The 27,063-nt window shown below is 40.6% G+C and overlaps 1 protein-coding gene and 1 long non-coding RNA gene across 3 annotated transcripts; both read right to left on the reverse strand.

Moving 5' to 3' along the window:
- Positions 1-616: 616 nt before the first annotated feature.
- On the reverse strand, positions 617-24,996 carry LOC131226654 (uncharacterized). 2 transcript variants are annotated; one of them, XM_058222262.1, is made up of 10 exons: positions 24,792-24,996; positions 24,064-24,219; positions 21,397-21,571; positions 12,185-12,252; positions 9,406-10,416; positions 6,097-6,228; positions 3,770-4,060; positions 3,287-3,343; positions 2,076-2,227; positions 617-967 (listed from the first exon to the last, which is right to left on the reverse strand). In XM_058222262.1, the coding sequence occupies exons 2-10, from the start codon at positions 24,190-24,192 to the stop codon at positions 916-918; spliced, it is 2,067 nt and encodes a 688-aa protein (XP_058078245.1). In that variant the 5' UTR covers positions 24,193-24,219; positions 24,792-24,996; the 3' UTR covers positions 617-915. The 2 variants fall into 2 exon arrangements, with proteins under 2 accessions (XP_058078245.1, XP_058078246.1); XM_058222263.1 differs by having other exon boundaries at positions 12,185-12,243; positions 24,792-24,995.
- Positions 19,384-19,900, reverse strand: LOC131226655 (uncharacterized). The gene is made up of 2 exons (XR_009161959.1): positions 19,641-19,900; positions 19,384-19,561 (listed from the first exon to the last, which is right to left on the reverse strand). It is a non-coding gene; the product is annotated as an uncharacterized LOC131226655 (long non-coding RNA).
- Positions 24,997-27,063: the final 2,067 nt, after the last annotated feature.

The raw sequence follows: 27,063 nt of genomic DNA on the forward strand, positions 1-27,063 counted from the left end.
ATCCGTGTCCCGTTGAACCAGCGCACTGGGCCTACCGTGATGATGAAATCCTCCAAAATCAGGCCTATCCATTCATTAGGTGGGCCACACCATAGAAAAAATGTAACAACCACTTAAAAACCTCCAAATGCTCGTTGTGGACCGCACGATGGTTTTTTATCAGCCTGATTTTGGGGGCGTCCCATATTTGCGGTGGGACATGCCACCACGGTGGGCCCACAGGCAACCTCCATAAAATAACCACATTCTACAAACGGGGCCACACGTGTACGAGGGAGCCCATCTACAAGGCACCTATGTGCCCAAGTGGCAAGCACGTGAAAGATCCAAGCCGTCGAACAGATGGGTCTCACCATGTTGATGACCTTTACCGCGTTCGTTTCTAACATCACAGCATGGCCAATGGGCTGATTGAGCTGATCTTTGGGCAGGGGCATTCTACTGAGTGGGACCCATCCATTGATGGCTTGGATCTCAAACACATTTGCGACGTTGGCACACAGGTTGTTGTGTAGATGAGCTGCCTTGTACATGCACGTGCTCTTATATATCAGTCTTATGGCCTGTTTGGACGTCCCCAAAATGAAAATAAAAATGACTACACAACTCAAGGAGATGTTTTCACATCCACATTGGGTTAGGGTGCAACCAGAGCGGACTAGGTCAGGTTGTGGTCAGCCCATGACAGACCCGACCTCAAGAGGATCCAACCAGAAGTGCCCAACTCAAACCCAACCCGAGTTCCTCTATATATACTCAACCCAAATACATGTGATTGTTCCCAACTTTGACAACCTGACCTAACCTGAACCGAAATTGCTTAACCTGAACCCAACCCCAAGTCAATGGGGTTCAGGTTGACCCGAACCCAATGGGCCAGCTTGGCCTATTTGGATGGAGGGAGTTGCACCATAGTCAAATGAAAGCTTCACATTTTCCAGTGGTAATCTCTTTCCAGTCCCTGTCCCTGCATCCAAACATAGGAAACGAGTTCACTTTTAGAAGTTTGCTATGCGCATATGCATGTATGATCCTCCTCGTGTACACGCCACTAAGCATGCCGATACAGCACGTGCGGACAAGATTCGAGCTTTCCATGAGATGGGCCACATTTCTTAGATCAAAAGGTCCAGATGTTAGAGGATGTTCACTCCTCAGGTCGGGTGGAGTGTGTGAAATAAGTAGGTCTAGCAATTCAATTATTTTGCATACCATAGGGGTGGGCTCCTATGCAAGCAGTAGCGGCACCCATGTGATGTATTCACACCATCCAACCCATCTAGTGGATGTGTCACCTCAGAAAACCTCTAGGACCCAAAATCAGCAAGATTCAAAACCAAGATGGGCCACAGCAAAAGGGGACAAGCTGTGAGGAAACACCCACCCTTGAATTTCACAGGGGACCCCACCTGAATCACAGAACAGCCTGAATTTTAACATGAACCTTCATCTGGATTGCATAAGGATCGGACAGCATTGATTATATATACACAAGACAGTGGGGCCCCTATGTTAATCAATGGTGGGTGTTCCCACTCAATACGACATTCCCTGTGCTGTGGCCCATCTATGCTTTAGATCAGGCTGATTTATCGTTTCTAAAGGTTTTCTAAGGTTGGATTCCATGAGCACATCTCTGTATTACAGCAGTACGGGTACCACTGGAGCCCAGAACCCACCCAGCCCACATGACCCGGCATCATTTTTTGCCAAATGATCCGGACATTGTGGCAATCATCACAGAAAACTTGGATCTTGTACACGTACGCCACGTTGGAACATGTAATGGCAATTGCATGAGCAGGGTGTACATGCATGTGAGCTTAGCATACCTCCGCTCATAGAATCCGTTTTCACAAGGGGCCATAGCATCACGACCCCTTATTGATCAGAGTATGGCTCACTTGTACCACCATTCCAACGATCATGATAAGCAGTAGAACTTTCTCGTCGATTGGAGTCCAAATGCTAGTATGATACATGTTAGGGGAAAGTGTTAGGTATCATACACATTAATTATATGTTCTGTTATTATTCTTTCTATCTATGAAATATACAGTTATAGATAGCCAGACCTGGTTTCATGTACAGTTCTACCACTACAGCCTGCCAACTTGCCAGAGCTCTGCTCGGATGTGACCTGCGAGTGCATTTCCGCCAGCTCTCTTACACGGATTAGAATCGGCATGGGGATGGGCATCGAAGCATGTTTCCGGGACCCGCCAACCTACAGATTTTTACCCATTTAAGGAGAGAGAACAGAACCGAAAAGATGGAATTCAAAGAATGCGGAACCATGTTTAGTGCACTTGGGAAATGGAGGGGATTGAAGATGATTGAGGGCTTCCCATGCAACTTGGACCAACTCATCAGGTCCTGAGTTAAGTCAGTACTCAATCGGGTCTGGCTGAATCGGGCCTATTTATGGTGGTGTTGGACTGGATCAGACTCAACCAAGTCTGAGTCAACTCAGAAGATCAGCAATCCATGGGTTTACACACACATTTGCGATATCTGGGACTTTCATCAGGTGGGCCACCTAATTCAGGCTGGTCCAATCATCAAGAGGGGCACAACGCAATTGCAAGTTGAATATGGAGCATTGACCATTTCTTTCTCAGCCAGCCTAATGAACAGGCTGGCCTGATTTTTCAGGGTTGGAGCGTGCTCATGGTGGGCCCTACCTGATGAGTGGCCCAGATGTCACAAACATGCCGTGTAGAAAACTCTCAAATTTCTTTTAGAGCGGGATCTCTTAAGCATTTCCCTGGTGAACTTGGATCAGCATGCCCAACTGTGGCGTTGGGGTGAAAACTTTGATGCTAGCATGCCACTTGCTTCAGTGATTCAATACTAGAAATAGATCAGATCTTGTACAATGCTCAGTCCAGAGCAGCCAGGCATTTCTGCACCAGCAAAGCATCCCGTACTAGTGGGTCCCACCTCTACGTGATCAAGACTCTTCATCTGTTGGGTCCCACCTTGGATTGCAAGGACTAACAAACTCCTCCAAACCATCCAGCCATCCTATCAGTAGACCATTCCTTGCCTGTATGGACCTTCAAATGTATTTAATTTTTTACTATCCATTCATGTAGCAATGATCAGAGGGCAGGGATAAACTGATGGGTGGATGTGCTTCTTTTTCCAACATTGTCCATACATGAACAGCGGGATCCAACATAATGAATGGTCTGGAACACTGAATGACGGCCAGCACAAAAGTAGGTAAGTTCAGGATGAGCAATGTACATTTCCTAGGACGAGAAAGTGATAGAAACCTTACCCCTTTTGCTGCAGGTGCTTGTGAGAAGCTAGCTCTCAGAAGGTTTCTCCATTTGTCCTATAAAATGAAACACGTGTTGCCATATACTTCACAGCTTTCAGTGACAAACTTGTCCCAGCCATTAACGCTTGCCGGGAACCATTTTCCATTACCAGAATTTCCATATCCATTCCAAAGTCAAGGAATGTATCCTCAATTTTCTAGTTTGTGCAAGTGGGCCCACAGTCCAGTGATCCAACCGTTGATCTTAATAGGCTCCACCCTGGGCAGACCATGCTCCAGAGATCTCTCCGAGATTAGAAGATCCCAGCCATCCATGGTCAACCATTTTCCCATATTTGCGCTGCTTAACTGCCTATTTGCTGGGTGCCGATTGGATGGCTAAGTATTGTCCCATCAAGGGAATTTTGGGGCCCCTTGCAAAAACTAAAACCCGTCCAGGATCATAAATTCTTTGATGTTTTAGGACATAATTTACCATACCTTGAGATCAACAGAGGTGCGATAAGTGTAAGATGCAAAAGCGAGCCGTTTGATCTCGGACCACCTTCCAGCTCCATACCTAGACACCCCATCTACTAGTTTCATAACCTCGTTGATAGTCCAAGCTCGATGATGCTTCCTTCTAGTCCCACCTTTTGATGTTGGCACAGTTGCTACATTGTCATCTGAATTATCTCCAGATGAATCTAAGCGGGCAGGCTCGTGTTCTTGCTGCTGCTCCCCAGCACATGTTACCATGGCCTCCCCTTCTCTTTCTGCTTCAGCAACAATCTGGCAGCAAAAAAAAACCAGTTAGCATTCTTGTGCCCTGTGCCATCACGTTTATGAAATAGATTACAGTCCTAATCGCTCCAAGAGAAAAATAATTGCAAGAGTGTCATTTGAGACGGGGGATTATAGGGGCCCTGATGCCCACGGTCCTAACAATTTTCGTGCATGGTTTGGTGATAGACCTCTGATTTGATGGGCGATAAGGGATGCTGAGTAAAGGGCCAAAGGTTGGATGACTAGTATCTGGGAAACTCTCAGAGCATCCCCTATCCATAACAGGGCCCATCAGATCGATGGACTAGATCATCAAACCATGGGCCCCAATTGTACGGAATGAGTGGATAAGGTCAGTGTCCATGCCTAATGCATCAGGACCTACAATTCCTCCGCATCAGAATGGCTATTGCAGTGTCCTGTAGTTTTCCTTGGATATTGGATCAAATATAGTCCCCAGATTACACGCACACAAAATGAAAGATACAGAAAATTCATGTTCTACCTAAAGCATTCACATGGATGTGGCAAAATAAGATTCTAATGGCAGACACTCAGAAGCAGCGTCCAATGGCTGTCCCTAAGATGCACTTCATGTGTAAGAAAAGGAGGAAAAATGCACACCACCTGTTCCATCACTACTATGTGGCTAAGTGGTATGGAATTCCTTAGCAGGCTTGAGATATCATGGACTCCCAATGGATCTCTTGCTAAGTAGATAGACCCTAGCCAGTTTCAATCTGGGAAGGCAATGTGGAAGATGGTGCCTTTTGGGGCCATGCAAGGCCTGCAGAAGGAGAGAAATAGAAGAATCTTCAAGACAAAGTCACGTCGGTCGAACTGATTAAGCACAGAATGACCTCTATGATTATAGATTGGGCACTAATCAGACCAGAATACCTGGGTATTCCACTCAGATATCTTGAGAGAATGGAATGTAATATTCCAAGAAGGCAGCAGTCTCAGGCAGAAAAGTGCTCTCTGAGTGACACCCACCCGAGTACTCCCACTCACATCTCTTGAGAGAATGGAAGTATGGGAAAGGGATCCATTCGTTGTCATCTGTCTTCACCAGTAAGGAAGTTTTGAAAGGAGTCAAGTGGATCACCATCATCATCATCTAAGCCTTATCCTAACTAATTGGGGTTGTCTACATGAATCCTGCTTTGCCATTCTACACTATCAAGTGCCATAACTTCAAGTGGGTCATCATTGTAAAGTGGGTCTAGTAAGAAGAGTTGGGGCCTTGGAGTAGTTAGTTGATTGTGGGGAAGGAAGCCCAGCGATACATGTTTAGCAAACACCACTCACATCTAACACTGCACTTTAGCCTAACTATTGTGCATCATTGGCCCTTATATTTTTCTTTGGCATTTTCAAACTCCTCTATGTTATTAGTGCCAGATATGGATACATGCCCCTTTTCAAGTGCCACAGTATCATATTTTCACAGTAGCAAACTCAGGTTTGGGACAAGTACCCTGGGTCTTTTAAGTTTCCACAAGCAGCACTTGAACTTCAGAAACAAAAAGAGAAGTATTAGCCAGAACAACTTTTGCATCCAGACGTCCCTTTACCTCTGTGCTTGTTTCTTTTCCGAGAAGGGATCTGGTGCTGTATCTAAGTCAATCACAAAGAACCGCATCTCCATAGATTCATGACTCTAGTGGAATACAATTGAGTGGTTACAAAAATGATCAAAATTCAATAAGGAAAGTCCTCCATGGTGGTTAGGATCATCATCAAAAAACCGGTGGCTAGAATCATCTGACAGGCTCGGGTTTCAGCATATAGTCCACCCACGTGGAGGCCCAACAGATGAACACTCTGGATCTCACACATGTGCCACCAAGTGTGCAGACATAGAGGATTACCTACTTATATATTGGCATTGAACATGGAATCCTTTTCCTCTCTCTCTCTCTCTCTCTCTCTCTCTCTCTCTCTCTCTCTCATTCATTTAACTAGGTTCATTACGACTAAAAGAAACAATAATTGAAGATTGAAGAGTCTCCTACATGGCGTGACCATATTTGTCTTACCAAGGGCAGATCTTGTTGAGGAAGGTCTGTATGTTTCATTATTTTGCTTCCACTTTCACCATCATCATCTTGTCGAGAAGCGCAAACATCAAAGGCCTTTTCCACCAAATTGTCTGCCATGTCATGGTAGTTCTGCCCAATAGCAACAGAGATTTTTAATAAGAAAGAGCTAATTCAGTTTATGGAGAAAAAGAAATCAATAACCATTAGGTATCAGATGAGCCCCATAAGGGCTGTGTAAACTCTACAAAAGATATAAACGTTGCCTATATTCTTATACAGTGGACATATTCAATATCAACAACATATTCATTGTTTTCTCTATGCCATTGAGACTTCTGCAAATTTATAGAACGACTGACCAAAATAGTGCCATGCAGATCACATGAAAAGTGCAATGAAAAGAATTGTAATGGAAAGCGTGAAAAGTGGTGATAGTTCATTGAACAATCCGTAACATACGATGAAACTTACCATTAAGGAAGAAAACAGTAGAGAATTAGTTCATGTTGTCAGTTTAGGACACGATGCCTTTTGCGATGGATCTACATATAGAAAGTGCTTTGCATGATCCACACAGAACAAAAAAGGAAGCATGTCAAATAAGAAACTTCCTATATAGAAAGAAACTGGAAATAGGCGTGTTAGCCACAGATAATTTATCGCACTTTTTGGGAAACCCGGGGAAACATTGGGAAAATGGTTGAATTTTTCAATGAAACTTCAAGGATTGTTAGAAAATACCTTAATACACACTTTTAAATCATAACATCTCAAAAAAAAAGAAGTGCGCATAATAGGTTTCCTCTGTATAGGGTCCTAAGCTATGCGTTTTCTGACTGAACTAATGCAATTATATTCCTTTTTGAATGCATAACATTTAGAGTGTATGTGATGATCATTTCATCAAACGCTCTTAAATACTTAGAAATTAGTCTCAGTTGACAGCTGGTTGAAGGAAAGTTTCGGAAAAAAATAATAATTAAGAAGATAATAATAATTAAAAAATAATTTTTATTTCCAAAAATTGACAAGGACTTAACAAATTAGTAGATCAGCCCTCATACATGCTTGATTTCATGTTTGGAGTGCAATATTGCAAGCATTTTGGAAATTTTGGAAATTTTCCCAAATAGAAATTGGGGAAATTTCGAATTTTCCCCAAATCGGACCACCTACACTCAAATTTGGAAATTAGAATGTATGTGATGATCATTTCATCAAATACTCCTAATTACTTTGATATTAGTCTCAATAGACAGCTGACTGAACAGAAATTTAGAAGAAGAAAAAAATGGAGACCATGATGAACCAATAGATATCGAAATCAAAGCTCCAGCTCCTTGATTTTTCATGCGAAACATGAAGAACCAATGGATTTATAACCATTTGACACTGATTTAACATAATTTCAACAAAACAAAAAAGATCAGAAATTGAAAATGCTCACCAGATCGAACATGTGGGATATATCGGCACTACCTATGCGTTTCGTATCGCACAAGTGGGATACAAGATATATCGTAGGATATATCGGCTGATATTGTCGATATTTAAAACATTGGTTAGCCCCTAACTCACATCTCTATACATAATTCATGTTTCAACCTGGAAAGTGTGTGGTACACCCAAGGACATCTATGCAGTGTCCTAAGGTGGCCCCCACCATGAAGATGATCATACACAAAAATCAGGCTGGTCAATTGATGCTCTGGGTCATCTATCCACCAAAAGGCTCCCAAGATCCGACCCACAAGTCTTATGCTTAAACAGGGGACACCCGACTTATGGACCCAACAAGATCAATCAGATATGGTTCTTAGCAGTCCACAAGGACTATGGGGCCTATGAGTCTGATCGGATGGGTCTATTGAAAGAAATAATTGGACTGTGGGGCCCACAAGTCCGACCGTAAGTGAAACTGCCCTAGTAACTGTCTACTTTCAGCTTATTACAATTACATAAACCTACCACAGCCCTTTTAGGGTTTTTCATAATAGCCCACAATGCCATATAGTTGGAGTATTTTTTGGCATGTAAGTGGTATGTGGAGTTACTGGAGTCTTATTCAGATAGATTCTATTGGTTAGTTTCCTTAATTGAATTTTTTGTGCAAGGATGCAAGTAGCTAGTAATTTAAAACTGGGACACATGTAAGGAACTGCTATATAAACATAACCCCTATGTATGGACTAGAGAATAATGATATTTTTTTATTATACAATTATTTGGGTATTTTCTTCCGTCCTTGCTCAGAAGATTCAGCTATTCTTCTTGTTGCTCGGGTAGAATTCTTCACTAGAATTCTTTCAGATAATTAGTCCCCCTTTGCACTCTTGTTGGAGGGTTTCTTCCTTCTCCTTTTCTTTTCTTTTTTTCTTCTTTGTTTTTAAACAATAAACTAGTTGGGTTTCATCCTTTTCTTTCTAGTTAGATAAACTAGAAGTCCACCGGAATATACTTGCAATGTCCATTTATTGGGTTCAAATTTCAATTTTTGGCATCTAAAGGAGAAGATTGAAGGCTCAAATTGGCAAGTGCAATGATCCTTGTACTTGCAATTCGATTGCCTCAAATTGTTCCACCATCTACTCATCAGGTAACATCTATACCAAAATGAATGGATGTAAAAATACATATGTGGCCTGCCAGATGAATGGACCGTCTCATTTTGTGCATATTAATCTCCATGGTTGGGGTCACCTTATGGACCAGTTGGATGTCATATCCACTTACCAGTGCGTGTACAAAACACACAACACAAGTTTACACTTTATTGGAATTCAATTCAGTGCTGCATACAAAAGCACCCTTATTTTCAGTTAGTTAAGGTGATTGCTCACATAATGCCACATATGGCATAACCACTATATGGTCGCAGGCTCACACACTTCTTACAGACTATAAAAGAACAAAGCTAAAAAAACAACAAATATCCTTTTATAATAAATCAAAGAGTGATATAACCCAATCCCAGTAAGCACGTTTTGTACAAGAAAGAAAAAGAAAAAACAAGATATCTAAAGTCAAAGATGCCCACACTTTAATTGAAAAAGTACAGTCAATCAAAATTCTACTAAACATACCACCAAATGAATGACAGTGAATAAAATAAATAAAATCATCTGAAGATGACAACATCAGCATTTGATGAAAAGTGACCAGAAAATCTTTAAATGGCTAAGAATGAGAATGGTTTTGCATGGGTAATTTGTATCATTCTGCTAAAGCAGTCACTAAAATCAGGATTATGCAAAAATTACAATCAGAAATATATATTTATTGACTAGATTTTATAATCGAACATACCATAAGAGCCCTAAAATTTTCTCTAGGGCGCCCTCTTCGCACCCTAGAAACATACGGGATTTGAACACCGCATCCTCCAAGAGAGTCCTGCCTAGTGACAAAAGCTGTTCTAGCCAAACCAACATCTTGGACAAGTCTGATCCGTGATTTTGGAGAGGACTGACCATGTTCCAAACATTTAACAGAAGAAATCAGTCTCCCGCTGCACTCTCTGGTCTCAACTTCTGATAATTCTTCGATGTACCGTCTAGTTGGCTTTCTTACTCTCTTGGCTGTAGACTGCTCCATATGGAGATCTTCACTCTTTGTGTCAGAATCTGTTTTAGGTTCTCTGAATCTCTTCCCTGATGAAACATGTTGGTCTTCCATTTGGTTAGTCAGGAACGTTGCTGGGCCCCCGTCATCATCATATATTCCTCTAATAGTTTGATCGGAGAGCTGCGAATCATCTGAGCATTTATTGCCATCCATCCCACAGTGCGATTCTTCTTTGGCTTTCTCAGGGACTAATGTTTTGCCTTTGATTATAAAATTCGTAGTTGAAACATCACAAGAATTAGTCAACCCCATCGCAATTCTCCGTTTAAGCCACAGCTTGTCCTTGGCAGACGTTTCTCGCCCAAAGGTCGCTCTGAAAGTTTCATGAAGCTCTCTTATTGAGAGATTATCCAAGCAGATGATTTCCCCTTTTATAGTGGAAAAATCAGGTATGGAACTGGTCCCAGTGTCAGAAACCGATTTGCAACTAATTGGTTCATCTGTTGGTTTCGGGCATGTCATGCTACTGGCTAATTCAGTAGCATCATCACTAATTAGTCTGCGTGATGTAGGAAGAATAGTTTCCCGCAGAGCATTTTCAGCAGGGAGCTTCTCATCACTAGATGGCAACTGCTCTTGTTGATCAGAAGACCGGCCGTCTATATTCATGTACTTGGAAGAGTGATCAGGAGATTCACATGATAATCGGAGCCTTTCTTCTTGTTTAACCTTTTGCAGCATCTCCCCAATATACTGCAAGAGAGTATAAAATGGCAGGGGTTTAGAAACATAGATAAGAGGGCATTCCGATGCAACACATATTGGCAAAAGTATGTGTTCAAACCCTCAGTTTAACTAAATAAATACAAAATGGAGAAAAAAAAAGTATCGATGTATGAGAAAGTACGTAGCTTAATAGCAAGTCAATCAAACAAGAACTAGAAATTCTTCACCATAACAAAATTAACAGGGCAACTCTCTAAATGAGTTGTAAGCATGTTCTTCTAACGATACAAAAGCAAGTGAAGCGGTGCATGCAAATGCACAACCTGAGTTAAATGGATCCAAAAGTAGGAGCAATTTCCTTGCCACTAATGGAACAATCAAGTTACTGGAATTTGCAATGAATCTCAAAAAAGAAAAATATTCCCACAACACAATGATTTATTCACTAAGTGGAGCCAAACTAAATTCCAGTGCTATGATGCAAAATTTTCGAGCTTTAGGGACAGAGTAGATACACATTTTAATGCTGAGTTAGATGGATTTAACCTTAGATATTGTGGTTGAAATAAAAATTGCAATGGAAACTAGTTTCCAATAGCACATCATACAGACTCCAAAAATCTTTCAAAACAAAGACAATAGGCCATTCAAAATCTAAACAAAAAGAAGAAAGAAAGAAAGAAAAAATATTGTGCTTCATAAGCAATGAATATTAGTTAGGAAAGAATAGATGGAAGCTTGCTTTCCTCACTGGGTATTGGTCCCTTTGGCTTGAAAGGAATAGACGATGCTTTGAGGATAAGTCCTCTTCCTTGGGTGGGGTTCATATAGTAGTATTGGGATCCTTGAGCCTCGGGTGGGGTTTCTGAGTTCAGGGAACTCTTTATAGTTTGTAGTGTTTTTTCCTTTCTGTTCTGCTTTTTGTTTCTGTTTTTGTTTGTTCTCTTGCTCTGTTTAATATAATTTCACCTTTCCAAAAAAGAAAAAAGAACATGTTGCTTTTGTCTAGAAATGTGGGAATCATGGAGTCAACAATACATGGTGTTGTTTGATGAATAATACGGGGCAGAAGGCAATAATAATTTCATGAACAAAATAAACAACATCTAGATCAAAGAACATGATGAATTGATACTATCTCCACATATATTAAATATAATGGGCTTTGCTAGCGTCCCCTTACCAACGTCCCTGTAGCTTTTTGCAGACACAAAGATATCCAATCATCAATAGAGACGGTTAATTCAATAGTACCATTGGGAGCAGCCATAGTGCAAGAATCATGTGATCGGATGATCGTAACTCTTTGCATATGGTCAATTTGTTACAACCATCCACTGTTTACGAGCCATAGACCACATGGTTAGGATCATAAGACCAAAGTGCTAGTTTGGAATCATAAGCAATACAAAGTGGGATCTATTGAATAGATGTTTCAAGATGTTTGATTGGACCTATTTTGCTTCTCCGCTCAATCTTGACTCTCCATTTTCTATGCTATTGAATGAATGAACGGTACAAATGCTAATGCTCCCATTTGTGTGTGCGCATCTGTGTTTTTTTTTTTTTGTGGGGGGGGGGGGTTATTAACATGATGTTCGCAAAAACCTGTGTGTGTGTGTGATTCTCAGTAATTTAGTAGCAGTTTATCACCATGAAACCTGAAGATAAGCCACAAAGTAGCTACGGGATTAGATGCAAAAAGAGTTCTTCCAGAGGTAATCAAGCAGAAAAACAAATGCAGCAGCCAATTAAAAATAAGTGTGCACATAAAGGTGGACTTCCAGTAACGCACCTCAAGCCTAGCGTTCAACTTCCGACCGCTGCCTTCTGTATTCTCAGATTTCGATAACCCTGGCATATCTAGCTCATTTAGAAATGTACTTTTGTTACAATCATGTGCGCAACGTGGAAAACAAAGACAGTCTAAAAGTTAACAAACATATTAAGATAGAAATATTTGGAAACTCAAAGCAAATATAAACTTCAAGTTCAAATGTATAGTCAGGTGCAGAAGCAAGCCTTTGAGACCAGAAAAGAAGTAAAAGATGGACAAAATTGTGCCCATCTTTAGCAACATATGTGACAAGGCCATTTAAAAGAAATTTCCATGACCAACATCCATATCAGTCACCTGGTGGACACCCATCGACACCCATTTTTGGAGAAAACCTTCGTGTATGCTTTATTCTTGTGATTAGAAGTTGTATGGTTCTAACTATATTGAGATATATACACACATATGTATGTATGCATATAGATTTTCCTATACTTTATGCATTCGTGGCCTAAAATTTATATAACAATAAATGTTTTGACTTTTTACATTGTCATTTATCTTTACGAATGCGTCAATGTATCACCTTTTAAGGGCTCCCTGTCCGTCAGCTCATGTCCATGCTCGAGTCATTGAGGTAACAACATTATTGGAACAAGATAAGCTTCTATGACTCAGCCAGTGGCATGGAAAGGAAGGGTAAAATGGGCTGAATTACATCCATATAATGCTTTTCCCAACAGATGCCACTTCCAGAAACCCGAAAGCTCCGCAGCCACTTCATCATTGGCCACTTCCAGTTCAGTACAAAGGCACAAATTTGACTTTCCTCTTCAGGAAGTCCCTCAATGCCATTCTTCTATTGGGATTACCCAATCGTTCAACATTCTATGAAACAATGTTCATTCTCTATCTCTTACCCAAATTGCCCCTTTCCCTCTTTTTGTCCTGATTTCTTGATTTATCATAATTCATGAGACCAGATATTGCATTCTCTCCTTCTTTTTTATTGAACATTGCGTATATATCAAGAAACCGGCCGAAGCCAAAAAATACAAATGAACAAAGAGAACAAAAGATACAAAGCAAAACAACACTCTGGAAAGAAAGAAAGAAAAATACAGATAATTACGGCTCAAGCCAACTCTCTAGAAAGCTCGAAAATAAGGAGCGAATCCAATTCGCTCAACACTGGACGAACAAAAGCTTTTGCAAGTTAACAAGCTCCTCAAATTCGGCATCATCTAAGTTCTGCCTGCACGACAAATACCAAACAATTTCCTTGCCTCTCATATCAAAACAATTCGTCACCCATACATTTGACTCCACCACCACTCTCGCTAACCTAGGAAAGGCCTCACTCAATTTTTGATCCCCAACCCATATATCCTCCCAAAACCTTATTTTTTTTACCATTGCCTCACAAGAAAGCTATCCCTTCCCAAACTTTGTTTTTTACAAGTGCCACAAACCTCCACATAAAAGATGCCCTACATAATAACGAAGCCTGAGTCCACCAACCCCCATCTTCTACCCCATATTTCGTCCCCACCACCTCCCTCCATAAACTAAATGCTTCCACCCCAAATCTCCAAACATACTTTCCTAATAACGCTAAATTCATTTCATCTAATCTACACAAGTTGAAACCTTTGCCTATCCTCCGCTCCTTGCCACACAAAAAATCCCTTTTAATTTTTTCTGATTTCTCCACCATCAATTTCGGACATTTAAGAAGTGACATAAAGTAAATAGGGAGATTTGACATCAGCGATTTAATTAAATTTAGTCTACCACCGAACAATAAGTGTCTACTCCATAGAGATAATTTCTTTTGAAAATTTTCGATCACTTTATCCCATAGATGTTTCGCCGGTTTGCCCAAGCATAATGGAAGGCCCAAATATGTAGATGGGAAAGAGCCTTCTTTGCACCCAAATACGTTTGCATATAAAGCTTGTCGCTTCCATTGAAATTCCAACCCCCCAGCAGTTCACTCTTGCATATGTTGAACTTTAGGCCCGAAACTACTTCAAAACACATTATAATCAATCGCAGATTGTCTACCATTGTTTCGTCAGCTTTGCATAATAGGAGATTATCATCCGCATATTGAAGATGAGTGATTAGGAAATCCGAATTGTCTATTCAAAAGCGCTTAAGAGCCCCACCTCTGCCCCCTTTCCGATCATTCTGTTCAAAGCTTCCATCAGCACGACAAATAGATATGGCAACAACGGATCCCCTTGCCTCAAGCCTCTTAAAGATGAGAACAAACCATTCGGGGCATGGTACAAAAACGGTTACGAGTAATGGCTGCGTTACAAGGCCGAAACGGCCGTTACAGAAAAAACTGCTTGTAATAGTCTCAAACCATGGTTTTTTTTTTTTCTTTTGCAAAATTTTCTTTTTTTTTTTTAAAAAAGGCCATAATAGCCCATATCGTAACAGTTATGGCGGTGGCCGTTACAAACATCGTTACCATTATGAAACACCTTGATTCGGGGAGCCGTAAACCAGTATCGAAAATCTAGCCAACTACACACATGCTTGTATCCAAGCTCGCCATTTTGCACCACATCCCAACCAGTCTAACATATAATCGAGGAATTCCCAATCTACATGATCGTGGGCTTTCTCTATGTCTAACTTCACACCACCCCTTTTGAACCTCTTTTATTACTTTCATTAATGCATTCATGGGACACCACTGCATTATCTACTATCTATTGGGTCGCCATAAAAGCCCCTTGAATTTAGATATCACCTCTCTAAATATCGATGCCAATACTTTAGCCAAGATCTTATAAGGCCCTCCCAATAGGCTTATAGGCCTGAAGTCCTTCAAAGCCTCCACTCCTTTTTTTTAATGATTAATACTATAAACGTAGCACCCAGCTCTGGCGCAATAGAGCCTCTCTCATAGAATTCATTTACGAAATCAATCACATCCTTTTTAACGAACTCCCAAATTTTTTTATAAAATGCTATCAGGAATCCGTCTTGACTAGGTGCTTTGTCACTACCCAAATTGTCGATTGCCTGCTTCACTTCCGCTTCTGAAAATGTTTTTTCTAAGGATTCAGCCACCCCACTTAATAACATATCAAATGGCAAATTTTCTAGCTTCAGTCTACGCTAGTTTTCCTTTGACAGAAGCTTCTTATAAAAGCCCACTATCACCGCACAGACCCTGGCTCTGCCTAGCATTCTGCCTCCCTCCACCACCACTGATTTTATCTTATTCACCCTTGCTCGAGCGCTTGCTACCCACATAATAGGATCTTGTGTTTTTGTTGCCTTCTTTCAACCAGAAGGCACGAGAACGCTATCGCCATTTTATCCCTTCCTCTCATAACCTTGCATTATATTTAGCACTATAAATTTCTCTCCATCCTTTTGTCTTCTTCTGACAGATCACCACTTTCCTCTAAGGCGTCCAAGCTTTGAATTCTTGCAACAACCTTATTGACACCTCTTCCCTGCTTCTAAAAACCTCCTCCTTCTAGATATTCATTTTGATATTTAACAACTTTAATTTTTGAAACAACTTGTTCCCCGCACTTCCTTGCACCACAAAGAAAGTCCACAAAGGACTTCCACCATTCCTAAACCAAAATTGAGAAACTCTCTACCTCCAACCACACTAGTTCAAATATGAATGGACGTGGACCCCAATCCTCTTCATCTATTTCCAACGTAACAGCAATGGTTTGATATAGGTCTTGGAAGGGCCCCCTTTGATGCATTACAGGCAACTCTATCAAATCCGCCAAGAGTAAGAATTGATCGAGCCTCAACTTCGAAGGTATGTCTTGACCATTCAACCATGTGAACCTTGCTTCACCCATTGACAAATCCACCAATTCATTTCTTTCTATCCATTCTGAAAAACCTCTCATACTACGCGTGATCTTACCCTCGTTCGACTTTTCATACAAATATCTTACCACATTAAAATTCGCCAAGAGTAAGAATCGATCGAGCCTTGACTTCGTAGGTTTGTCTTGACCATTCGACCATGTGAACCTTACTTCACCCATCAGCAAATCCACGAATTCATTTCTTTCTATCCATTCTGAAAAACCTCTCATATTGCGCGTGATCTTACCCCATTCGATTTTTCATACGAATATCTTACCACATTAAAATCCCCTCCCATACCACGGTGCCATCAATTCCAACATACATTTAGTTCATCCCAAAATTGAAGTCTTTGCCTTGGCCTATTAGGTCCGTATACAGTCGTGAAAACCCATTGGAAACCCGTCAAAGTATCCCTCAATGGTACGCACCAGGAAAATTGTCCTTTAAAGGAATCCATTACCCCCCTCAGGGTGCTCTGACCACCTCTCATGCTTGGATTGTAATGTCTACATCCACTCATAATCCTTGACCCCCATCTCCTCCCATCTCCTCAACTTCCAAGCATTACATCCGCCTCTAATCTTCCTTCTACCATCAGCTGGATGACAATCTCGTTCCAATGGTGTCATTGACTAAGCTGCCCACCTGCATGGCATTTTTATATACTGTATGAGTATTTACCACCACCCTTAGCAGGAACCAAGCGCCATGTGGGTTTCTATATCCCACACATGAAGCTGATGCCCCTTGTCTTGAGGCACAAAACTCTCCTAAATGAACCAAGCTTTTCACTCTAATATTGAAGTTTCAAGGCCAAATCCCCTTCTCTCATGCAACCTTCCTTTAAAATCCTCTCGACTTTCTTTCTCAACACTGAGAAGAACATAACATACATCCAATCTACCTTTTTCGTCCTAATCAGGATATTGATAATTTTTTAATAGGTAAGCTGGGCCCAAACCTAAGACCTCAATGTTGAAATGCAGTAATCAACATATTGGTCCTTCCATCCAAATCCTTCCAAGCTCTCAGATTACCCAACTAACCATCAATTTTCACCCTCTCTTCGCACCCTCCACTCATCCTTGCCTTCTTCCAAAATTTGCTACAGAATTAACTTTCTACCCTCTTTTGGCTTCTTCCATATTCTGATACATAACAATTAATTCCCTCCATCCATCCATCCCTCGCATTGGTGTACAAGCTTCATCCCACCAGAGCCGTAAAAAAATGCACATTTTCGCAGAAATTCTTCTTTGAATTATTGTTTCCAATAGTGATAATAATTTTTCAAATACAAAAGCTAGCTCTACCTCCCTCCACCTGAGATCAAAACCAACCACGAGCACCATAAAAGGTGCCCCTCTCTCCTGCCTTCCTCCCAGCTACAGTATCCTTGGCCAAACAGTCTTCCAATCCCCACCTTTCATCACAGTCACTTCATTAAGGAAATCTAGATTTCGACAACTCATGCAGATCCTGTGTGGCGGCATCTCCAGTTCTTCAGGCCTCTCTCTAATGCCTCCAACTTGAAGGATGCAGCTTGATGTCATGAAGAGTTCGAAAATTCATAAGAGGCCAAAAAAAAAAGTTTAGATGAGTGACTTTTAGATTTGACGTGTCTCACAATATCGCACCATGTCACCTACGTACAGGTGCCAAGTAAGGGTACAATCTAGGTGTCGTAATTGCTCAAACCTCAAATCCCAAGATATGGTGGCATGACTATCACCATCATCATCTAAGCCTTATCCCAACTAATTGGGGTCGGCTACGTGAATCATTTTCTGCCATTCAACTCTATCAAGGGCCATAACTTCAGTTAGACCATAGATCAAGTCTTTTCTTACTACCTACACCCACTTCCTTTTGGGCCTTCCCCTTGCCCTTTTAGAGCCTTCAACTTATGCAAACTCACTCCTAACCCGTGTAGTTCTTAGTCTCCGTTATACATGACCAAACCATCTAAGTTTACTTTCCCTCATCTTATTTCCTATCGGTGCTACTCCTAAATTCCCTCAAATGCATCCACTTCTAATTATATCCTTCCTTGTCTTGCCACTCATCCATCTCAACATCCTCATTTCAGCTACACTAATCCTATGAACATGTTGTTCCTTAACTGCCCAACATTCTATTCCATGGAGCATAGCTGGTCTTATAGTCACCCTATAAATTTTCCTTGTTCAATTTGAGTGTCACCCAACAATCACATAAAACTCTAGAGGTGCATCTCCATTTCTTTCACCCCACTTGAAGTCTATGGGCAACATCCTTCTCAAATCTCAATCTCTCCACTTTCATGAATTATCAACCCAATAATATCAAACTAGTCATTTGGGAAACTTCTTGGCCAACAATCTTAACAAATTCCTTGTTCCCACTCCTATTGTTACTAGAATTGCACTCCAAGTGACATGACCATGCATTTAACAATTACTATCTTAATGACTAAAATATAATTAAAATATTTAATTATTTTATAAAATATATTTTGTAGTTCTAATTTTTTATTAGTAAGCTAGAATTTCTTTAAAAACAAAAACTAGCCAAAGCCGAGCTACGCCAAGAGCTCGGATGCAACACAGACCAAAAAAAAAAGTAGCAAAATACTGCAGGAAGAAAAGCAACAAAAATCAGAAAATAATTGTTTTAAGGCGATCTATACTATCACTAGCCTTAGCAAGGAAGTCCTCATCCACATTAACTTGTCTTAGCACTTTGAGAGAGAAACAATCCAACCATTTGGCACAGGTCACGAACTTCCTCAATTAGATTAGCGACTTTCTGTAGATATGAATCACCACTTACCCGAGTGATAACATTGTTGGGATTGCCCTAAAAATAATTAGGCCTAAGGCAAACTCCATCACTGCGTTACAAGCTTAAAGCAAAGTTGCATCTTCAACATAGTGGGAGTCCAAGAGCACTTAGTAATTATCTTCCCATCCTAGTCTCAAAGAATACCACCAACAGCGGACGGCCTAGCTTTCCCCACAAGAAACCATCAAAATTAGCCTTAGCATACCTAGAGGGAGGAGATTTACAAGAACCCAGATTCTGTGTCATTTTTATTATTGTGTCAAATAAATTTTTTATAAAAAAAGATTAATATCATGTTAATATAAAATATTTCCATCCGGCTAAGCTAAATCCGACACAAATCTCATAACCATCCTAGCATTGTGCCACACCATATTTGACAGGTACTCTTGAGGAATTTAAGGACCTGACATGAATATCATAGGTCACCAATCATGCAAGATCACTTGATACTAAGAACTCTCTTTATCTTCTCATAAGATTGTTTTCACTTTAATATTTTTTTCTTTCTTTTTGACACAAATCTCTTTATTTCCTTTTTTTCTGGAAAGGTAACCGAGCTTTTATTAAAAAGCTATGTGCTAAGAAGCCCTCAACTAGGGACCCAACTACAAATTAAACAAAGGAAAAAAGATTACAAACATCCTCAAGCTTGGCCACAGATGCCCAATCCCTAACATCCCTTCTAATAACATCCAAAACCGACTCGATTTGGTTCTGAAAGCACCGCTTATTCCATTTCCCCCAAATTGCCCATAACACTACCATAAGAACTAGCCTCCACACAAAGAGTCTCATCCTTACCGACCCCTCTCCCATGCCAAGCCAAAGGAGGTCCACAATCAACCTCGGCATAACCCATAGAGTCGAAAACAACTCGAGGAAGCTTACTCAAACTTCAGCCACGAACTGACCGAGCAAAAAAAGATGACCTGCCGATTCCACATCTTTCAGGGGGCACCATTGATCTTCAATGGAGATTATCTATGGTGAGAATTCGATTCCTTCCAACCAACCACACAAAATTCGTCACCTTAAAGGGTGCACTGTAATAACACATAACCTCCCCCCCCAAGATGCTTTTATTATTATTATTATTATTATTATTATAAAGATAACGAAGAAATTCATTGAAGAAAGAAAAACAAGAACACAAACAACAAGCTCTGCCAAGATGGCAGAAAAAACAAAAACAAAGAAAGGGAAAGAACAGCGCTAGGAACCTAAGAAAAGAAAATCAAAGCTGTTGAGGGCCGATACATTGGTACCCCATTTGAAAACAAAAGATTTAGCCCGGGATCCCACGGTGGACGCCGATGAGTGAGCGTTGTTGAAGAATCTCTCATTACGTTCTTTCCACACCACCCACCAAATGAAAAAACCGAGAACCTTCATGATATCTCCCTACCCCATACCATCAAGTCTCTTGCCCCCACCATGGGGTGACAACTCTCAAGCTGCTCCAAAAGCCTGACAAACTCGGCAACCACCTCATCTATCAAGACCTTGTAGCAAGATGGAGACCAAATCACACCATGCCCACTCACTAAGAAACATCGAGCAACCTCAATGCCCTTTACTATGGTAAGCCAAGCAGGCAATGGAAACACCAAGAGAAGTGGCCTCTCGGGGACCCACCAATCTCCACAAAACTAAATACGACCGCCACCAAAGGAAAAGAAACCTCCCCTTTCAACCAACGATGCCGCCCTTGAAATCGACTTCCGCACATGAGATGCCCTATAAAGAGAGGAGTGATTCACCCACCATCCACCTTCATGGACCTTGAACTTGTGTGTGATTGCCTCCCTCCAAAGGTTAACCTCTTCCATATTGAACTGCTCCACCCATTTTCCTAATAGGGACTTGTTTATAGTTTCCAAGTCTCGCACACCTATGCCTCCATGGATAGGCTTGTATAACTCTTTCCACTCAAGTAAATGGAACTCGTGACTGTCTTCGGCTCCCTTCCACAAGAATTTCCTTCTCAATCTTTCCAACCTATCCAACACAGATTTTGGGCAGCAAAAGAGGGACATAGTAGAGAGGGAGGTTAGATAAAGCAGCTTTGATGAGAGTTAGCCACCCACCCAATAAGAGGAGCCAACCCTTCCAACTTGATAGCTTTCACTCAAACCTTTCGACCACCTTAATATCTTCCTCTTTTCTTTTTCTTTTTCTTTTTTTACCTTCTTTCTACTAATTCCATATATTTTCTTACCTAACGAAAATAAGTAAAACCTTGGTCTCCAAAAGCAACTAGATGGCGCGTAGTAGGAATTGAAGGAAAAGAGTAAGCCCTTTTTGGGTTCTAAGGCATCTAGATATTTGAAATTCCTAAGGGGCAATGCATCCTAGAGTAGAAGATTCTAGAAAGCAATGATTATAGGAAATAGTTGAAATGCCTTGAGATGAAACAAAATAGAACTTTGAGTACCCAATTCACTAAAGTGGGCACATATAATTCATAATCAGAATATGTGCACAATCATAAATAACCATAAAGAAACAACATAGAAGGAACCATTGTGAAAGAAAACCTTCTAAGCTCTCAAAATCAGCCGTCTTGGAGGAAAACCCATCATTTGAAATGTATCCTTCGGTGTGTGCAGGGTCTTTAACTAGAGGAGGTTCTATCTTGTCATCTTCAAGTGAATCTTCAACTTCCATAACCTCATCATCTGTAGCAGGCACTAGTCTTCCATCACCTTCAACCTATAAGGCAAGGGAAACAACATTGAAATATCCAATTCATTGCACATTTACATATGGACAATGGATATAAGACACAATAGAGGGTATTTACACAAGCAGATTAATGGTCATAGATCCAAAATTAAAGTTCGTTTAGGCAGCATTTGGCTGGTGTTGTTGGGATAGGATCTTGGACTTCGAGTGTGTGTTGGTGGGTGTTACTTTGCTTTTGTGACACATGGCTTTGGGGGGATTGGGTTATGATGGCTAGTGGGATATGGATTTTGAAGATTCGGATGTCTTTTTTTAGATTGTTTAGGAGATTTGGAGTTAGAGAAGTGTAAGGAACTTGGATTTGAATCATTTAATAGATAGGGAATGAGGGTTTGAGTAAAGTGGGTTTTAAAGACTATGAAATTTAGAGTGACTTTTGGCCACTTGGCCACTTGTCTTAAGAGTGATGCAAGTTCGGATCGGACAGTGGAATGGTCAAAACTGAAATTTCCGATGTAATGAGGAATTCTGGAGAATTTGGAGATAGCTTCAATTGAAAGAGTCATAAATAAATGGAGAAATATGATGGAAGGGCGTTACTTACAAAATAATAACAATAATAATAATAATAATCACTATAATCAATAGAAACAACAAAATTTAGTGTTGCTTCCAAGTATTCACCATGACAAAGTTGTTCTCAAATGTACTCATTATGTCCCTTCCTAGTCCGACTAGAGAGTAACACGAGTGGAATTTGGTGCCCAGGCCCTTGATATGAATGGTCAACCATTGAGGCCATTTTCCTACTTAGGCAACTAATAGACAAATACAGCTAGAGGAAGAAGGATCTCAACATGGTCTTTATTCACTTAGAGAAAGCATAGGATCACTCCCCCCCCCTTCCAAATGGGGAATTTATTAAAGGCTTACTTGCGAAGCATAAACGGGAAAAGTATAAGAAGGAGAAAAAACAAAAAACTGCCAACAAGGCGACCCGATTACAAGCGATTAGAGGGATTTTTCTTTTTCTCTCTTTCTCTTTAGAGAAAGCATAGACGGGGTCCATAAAGAGAGAATCTAATGGGTATCGAGAATAAAGGAATCTCAAGAAGATATATTGAAAATTTTGAGGACCGCCAATGGAGAGGATAGGTGAGTTTCCAATTATCGTAGGCTTACATGAGGGTTCAACATTGTGCTCGTATCTTCTTCCATTGGTTATGAATGAACTAACAAGGCATTTACAAAAATAAGTCCCCTCGTGTATGTCATTTGTAGATGACATCATAGTTTTGATTGATGAGCTGAGGGAGGGGTAAACACAAAACTCCGGAGGGATGCTTTAGAATCTAAAGGTTTTTAAATTAGTTGGACCAAAACAGTAGATGGAATGTAATTTTAATAACAACAAGAGTGGAAACAAGGAATTAGTTAAGATTACTAATTAAGAGGCACCCCAAAATGACCATTTTCAATATCTTAGGTTGATAATTTATACGAGCGGAACAATCGAGAAGGATGCTACTCATAGAATTAGGGGTGAAGTGGAGATGTGCCTCTAGAGTTTTACGTGATCGCAACGTACTAATCAGAATGAAGGGAAGATTTTATGGGATAGCTATACAACCACAAATACATCACAGGACAGAATGTTGGGAGGTCAAGGTACAACAAGTTTAAAGGTTGAGTATAGATAAAATGAGGATGTTCAAATGGATGAGTGGCAAGACATGGAGGGATAGAATTAGAAATGAATGCACTCGAGGGAACTTAGGAGTAACAATAATATGTGGTAAGATGAGAGAAAGTATGCTAAATAGTTTGGCCATGTGCAATGGTGACTAGCAAATCAAAAATTGCACCGGTTAGGAGTGAGTTGGTTCAAGTTGAAGACTTTGGATGGCAAGGTGAAGGCTCAAAAGGACGTGGGCAAAGGTAACAAGAAAAGATTTGGTGACCTATGGATCAACTGAGGATATGCTCCTTGATAGAGTGGAATGATGGAAATGGATTCATGAAGCAAACCCCAATTAGTTGAGATAAGGCTTAGATGATGATGATGATGCCCTTGAAATGATCCAATACCAATTTTACAACTATTGGATGTTAGTATGTAAATGTATAAAAAGAAAGGGCTGCATTACCATTTGCCATCTCCACCATTTTTATTATGGTGGGGACTTAGCTGCATTATACATGTGGCATACATCTAACTCAATCCAAAATATCCAAATTGTGGGCCCAATTATGTATAGAACATATGCGAGAAATTCACACTCATCAAATGATTTTAAAAATACAACTTTTGGTATTGGCCTGCTCATTATTTTCTTCTTGACCATCCATTTGATCACAGGCAATTGGATGGTTAGGATCATCCGATCAACAAAGTTTATAACGACCACCGAATTATAAGCAAGTAATTACAACCCAATACCAAAAAAAGTAAAGAACAGATGACAAACTAAAAATACATTAGTTTTAAAAATAAAAAAATAAAAATAAAAAGTAGCTACCCGAACGAGCTTGTAAACAACAGGATCAGCATCAGTTGAAGAAGACTCAGAAGAGCTTATTTTTCCAAGCGAAGTCTCATAAACGTGATCTCCACCATCCGTCTCCACATCAATAAACACTTCTTCCATTTAAAATCCTCCACATGCATTGACAAACTGCATCCCAAAAGTACATAATAATATTAATTATTTTTTTCAAGAACAAATAAAAAATCTCATTAAGGGGGAATGTTATTTCCAACCCCCTAAATTTGATATTCCCACCCATACAAACTACTCTGGTCATCAGCCTTATACGAGTGGAAATATCAAATCCCAAATTTTCAAAAGAAAAGGTTATTTCCACCTCCTAAAAGTTGATATTTTTCACCCAAAAAATGGCTCATTTGGCCATAAAAAGTCCTCTATGAGTGCTTTTTAAGTTCCAAAAAGGCCTCTATTAATGACCAAATGACCCTACTAGGGGTGAAACAAACAATTTCATGGGGTCGAAATATCAATTCCCCAAAACTGATATTTCCACCCGACAAACAGCCATTTTGATAATTAACAAGCTTTTCTAGAACCAAATAAATCGTGTGGGGTGGAACTATCAAAATTAGGGGGGTGGAACTATCAAAATCAGGGGGTTATTAATATCAATTTGAAATCAAACTAAAAAGCAAGAATTTGAAAATAGAAAATGAAATAAAATAAATATTTGGGAAATTGGAGTTTGAAAATTTCACCGTAGGATTGAAAGCAGTTAGCGAATCGATACTCGCATCGGCATTGTCTCTGCAGGAGAGATATCTGGGGCGTTGATTTCGGATCGGACGGATGAGAGACGAGAGGTGTTGAATGGAAGGGAATTGAGAGAGAGAGAGAGAATCTTTTTTCAGATCACTCTCCTTCTGTTCTACTCGACTGTTCTGCTTGCTGCAGCGGATTCGTAAAAGAAATCTGCTATATTTGAATTTCAGCCGTGGAGTCCGGATAGTCGCGCTCGTGGGAACTGGGAAGTTGGGCGGAATGAGTTCGTTTTGCCTCTGTCGCGACAAACAATCGGGCGTGTGCAGCCGCCACTGGGACCCACATACTAAATGATATGATAAACGAAACCGTCCATTTTGTGGAAAATATGAAAAAGTACCTATTTTGAAAAATATGATGAATGCATGATTTTTTCCAACAGTAGATGAATTTAGTATTTTCAATTGGTCCCATTCATATCCAAAAATCAAAGGTTAGGATGAACACTGAACCTTGATGATGGAGAAATGGATTATTTATAGTATTAAAGAGAGTACGAACGGTTGAAATCAATGGCACATATAAGAATGTGGGCCCCAGTGGGTGGCAACACACGGAGGATGGTTAGTCGCGACTCGCGATGGAGGCAATAAGGAACTCGGGCGTGCGGGAGGGAGTGATTGTGTGAAGATGAATGGCGCGACCATTCACTCCCAGAGAGAATTACCGAAAGGCGAATCGCGGGTCACGTGACAGAATGGTGGCACACGTGTGATTTTTTAGTGGGCACTGATCGTGTGGAGCCCCACGGCATACCGCAACCAGGCCGTCCCATTCATCAGTGGGCCCATGCCGCAAACTTGTGGGCCCCACCTCTTGAGTGGCCCATGCCGCAAACGCGTGTGACCTACTGCGAAGTACTCCTTCAAGCTGTCGTCGTGCAGATACCCTTCCCATCTCTTTCTGTAATCGTTCGGCCATTCACAGTGTCCTAGGGACCTGAAATGGAAAGGAGTCGGACGCGTATATTGCTAGCGTACGCTGGACGCGTACCGCCGTTCGGTGCGTTGACTGGTTTCCGTCACTAGATTGATCTGAACCGTTCACGTTCTCAATACCACCGTATAGAAGCTAGGTTTTATAATCATACTTCATTGATGATCCTGACCTTTGAATATGAATTTAAATATAAGGCATTAAGTATTCATCTCATGCACAGACACCATTCAACAAATATTTCTTCACATGACATAGAATCCCGTTCGTTTAAATGTGGAAGCGGATTGGGTGGTGACCTGAACACCACTGTGGGGCCCACCATGTTATGTGTGTTTTATCCACGCCGTACATCCATTTTTCCAGATCATTTTAGGGAATTAGCTAAAAACGAAGTAGATAGAAAGCTAAAGTGGACGTACGCAACACAAGAAACAGTGATGATTGAACGGCCACCGTTAAAAACTTCTTGGGGCCACACAAGTTTTGGATCAAGCTGATATTTGTGGTTTCCATTCATCCATGTCTGTGTGACCTTATCAACAGGTTGGATGGAAAATAAACATTATAATGGGCCCCAGGAAGATTTCAATGGTAGATGTCATGTCCCCACTCTTTCCTGTGGTGTGGTCCACCTGAGCTTCAGATCTGTTTCATTTTTGGTCACATGCCCTAAAATGAGCTGATAAAACGGATGGACGACATGGATATAAAACACATACATCAAGGTAGGCCCCACAGCACCCAACACAACCCAATCAGCTTACGTGAAAACCAGCCACCACATCATGCTGAGGTACATGCCACCGTACCCTAGCAAAACCCTTTCGACCCATTTTGTCAAGAGAAACTTTGATACTCTGGCAGAGTGTATGGATGATACGCAGGCAGTTAGAAATAACTCACAAATTGCGTACCTGACAGACAAGTAATTTAAATTAAAAGGTGGGTTCCAGTTCAGGTGTGTCATTAAACAAAACATACGGTCTTGATTATTGGACTATCTGATCGATGGACATTCATTGGACGGTTAAGAATGTAAAATATCCAAATGGCCTTATTTCAACAATTAATTTTCCACGAATCAGAGATGCGGAATGCTATATCCATCTGATTTTAAGACAGTAAGTCCACGTGTATAATTTTGCAGTATCTGCGTACCAGGCATCATATGCGGCCCGAGTATCAAGTACTTCTCGTGAACCCACTGCCGAAATCGGATTGCGTAGTGAGTTACTCGATACACTCTTATTTACTTAGTAAACTCTGTTG

The sequence above is a fragment of the Magnolia sinica genome, chromosome 15 (genome assembly GCF_029962835.1).
Source record: "Magnolia sinica isolate HGM2019 chromosome 15, MsV1, whole genome shotgun sequence".
Taxonomy (NCBI): domain Eukaryota; kingdom Viridiplantae; phylum Streptophyta; class Magnoliopsida; order Magnoliales; family Magnoliaceae; genus Magnolia; species Magnolia sinica.

Bases quoted from the DNA above. Each gene is read 5' to 3' on its own strand.
- LOC131226654 (XM_058222262.1), bottom strand. From the start codon at position 24,192: ATGGAAGAAGTGTTTATTGATGTGGAGACGGATGGTGGAGATCACGTT. The intron at 3,344-3,769 runs GTATGGTAAATT...TTCATTTTATAG, and splicing joins GCACCTCTGTTGATCTCAAG to GACAAATGGAGAAACCTTCT. The intron at 2,228-3,286 runs GTAAGGTTTCTA...AAAAATCTGTAG, and splicing joins AAGCACCTGCAGCAAAAGGG to GTTGGCGGGTCCCGGAAACA.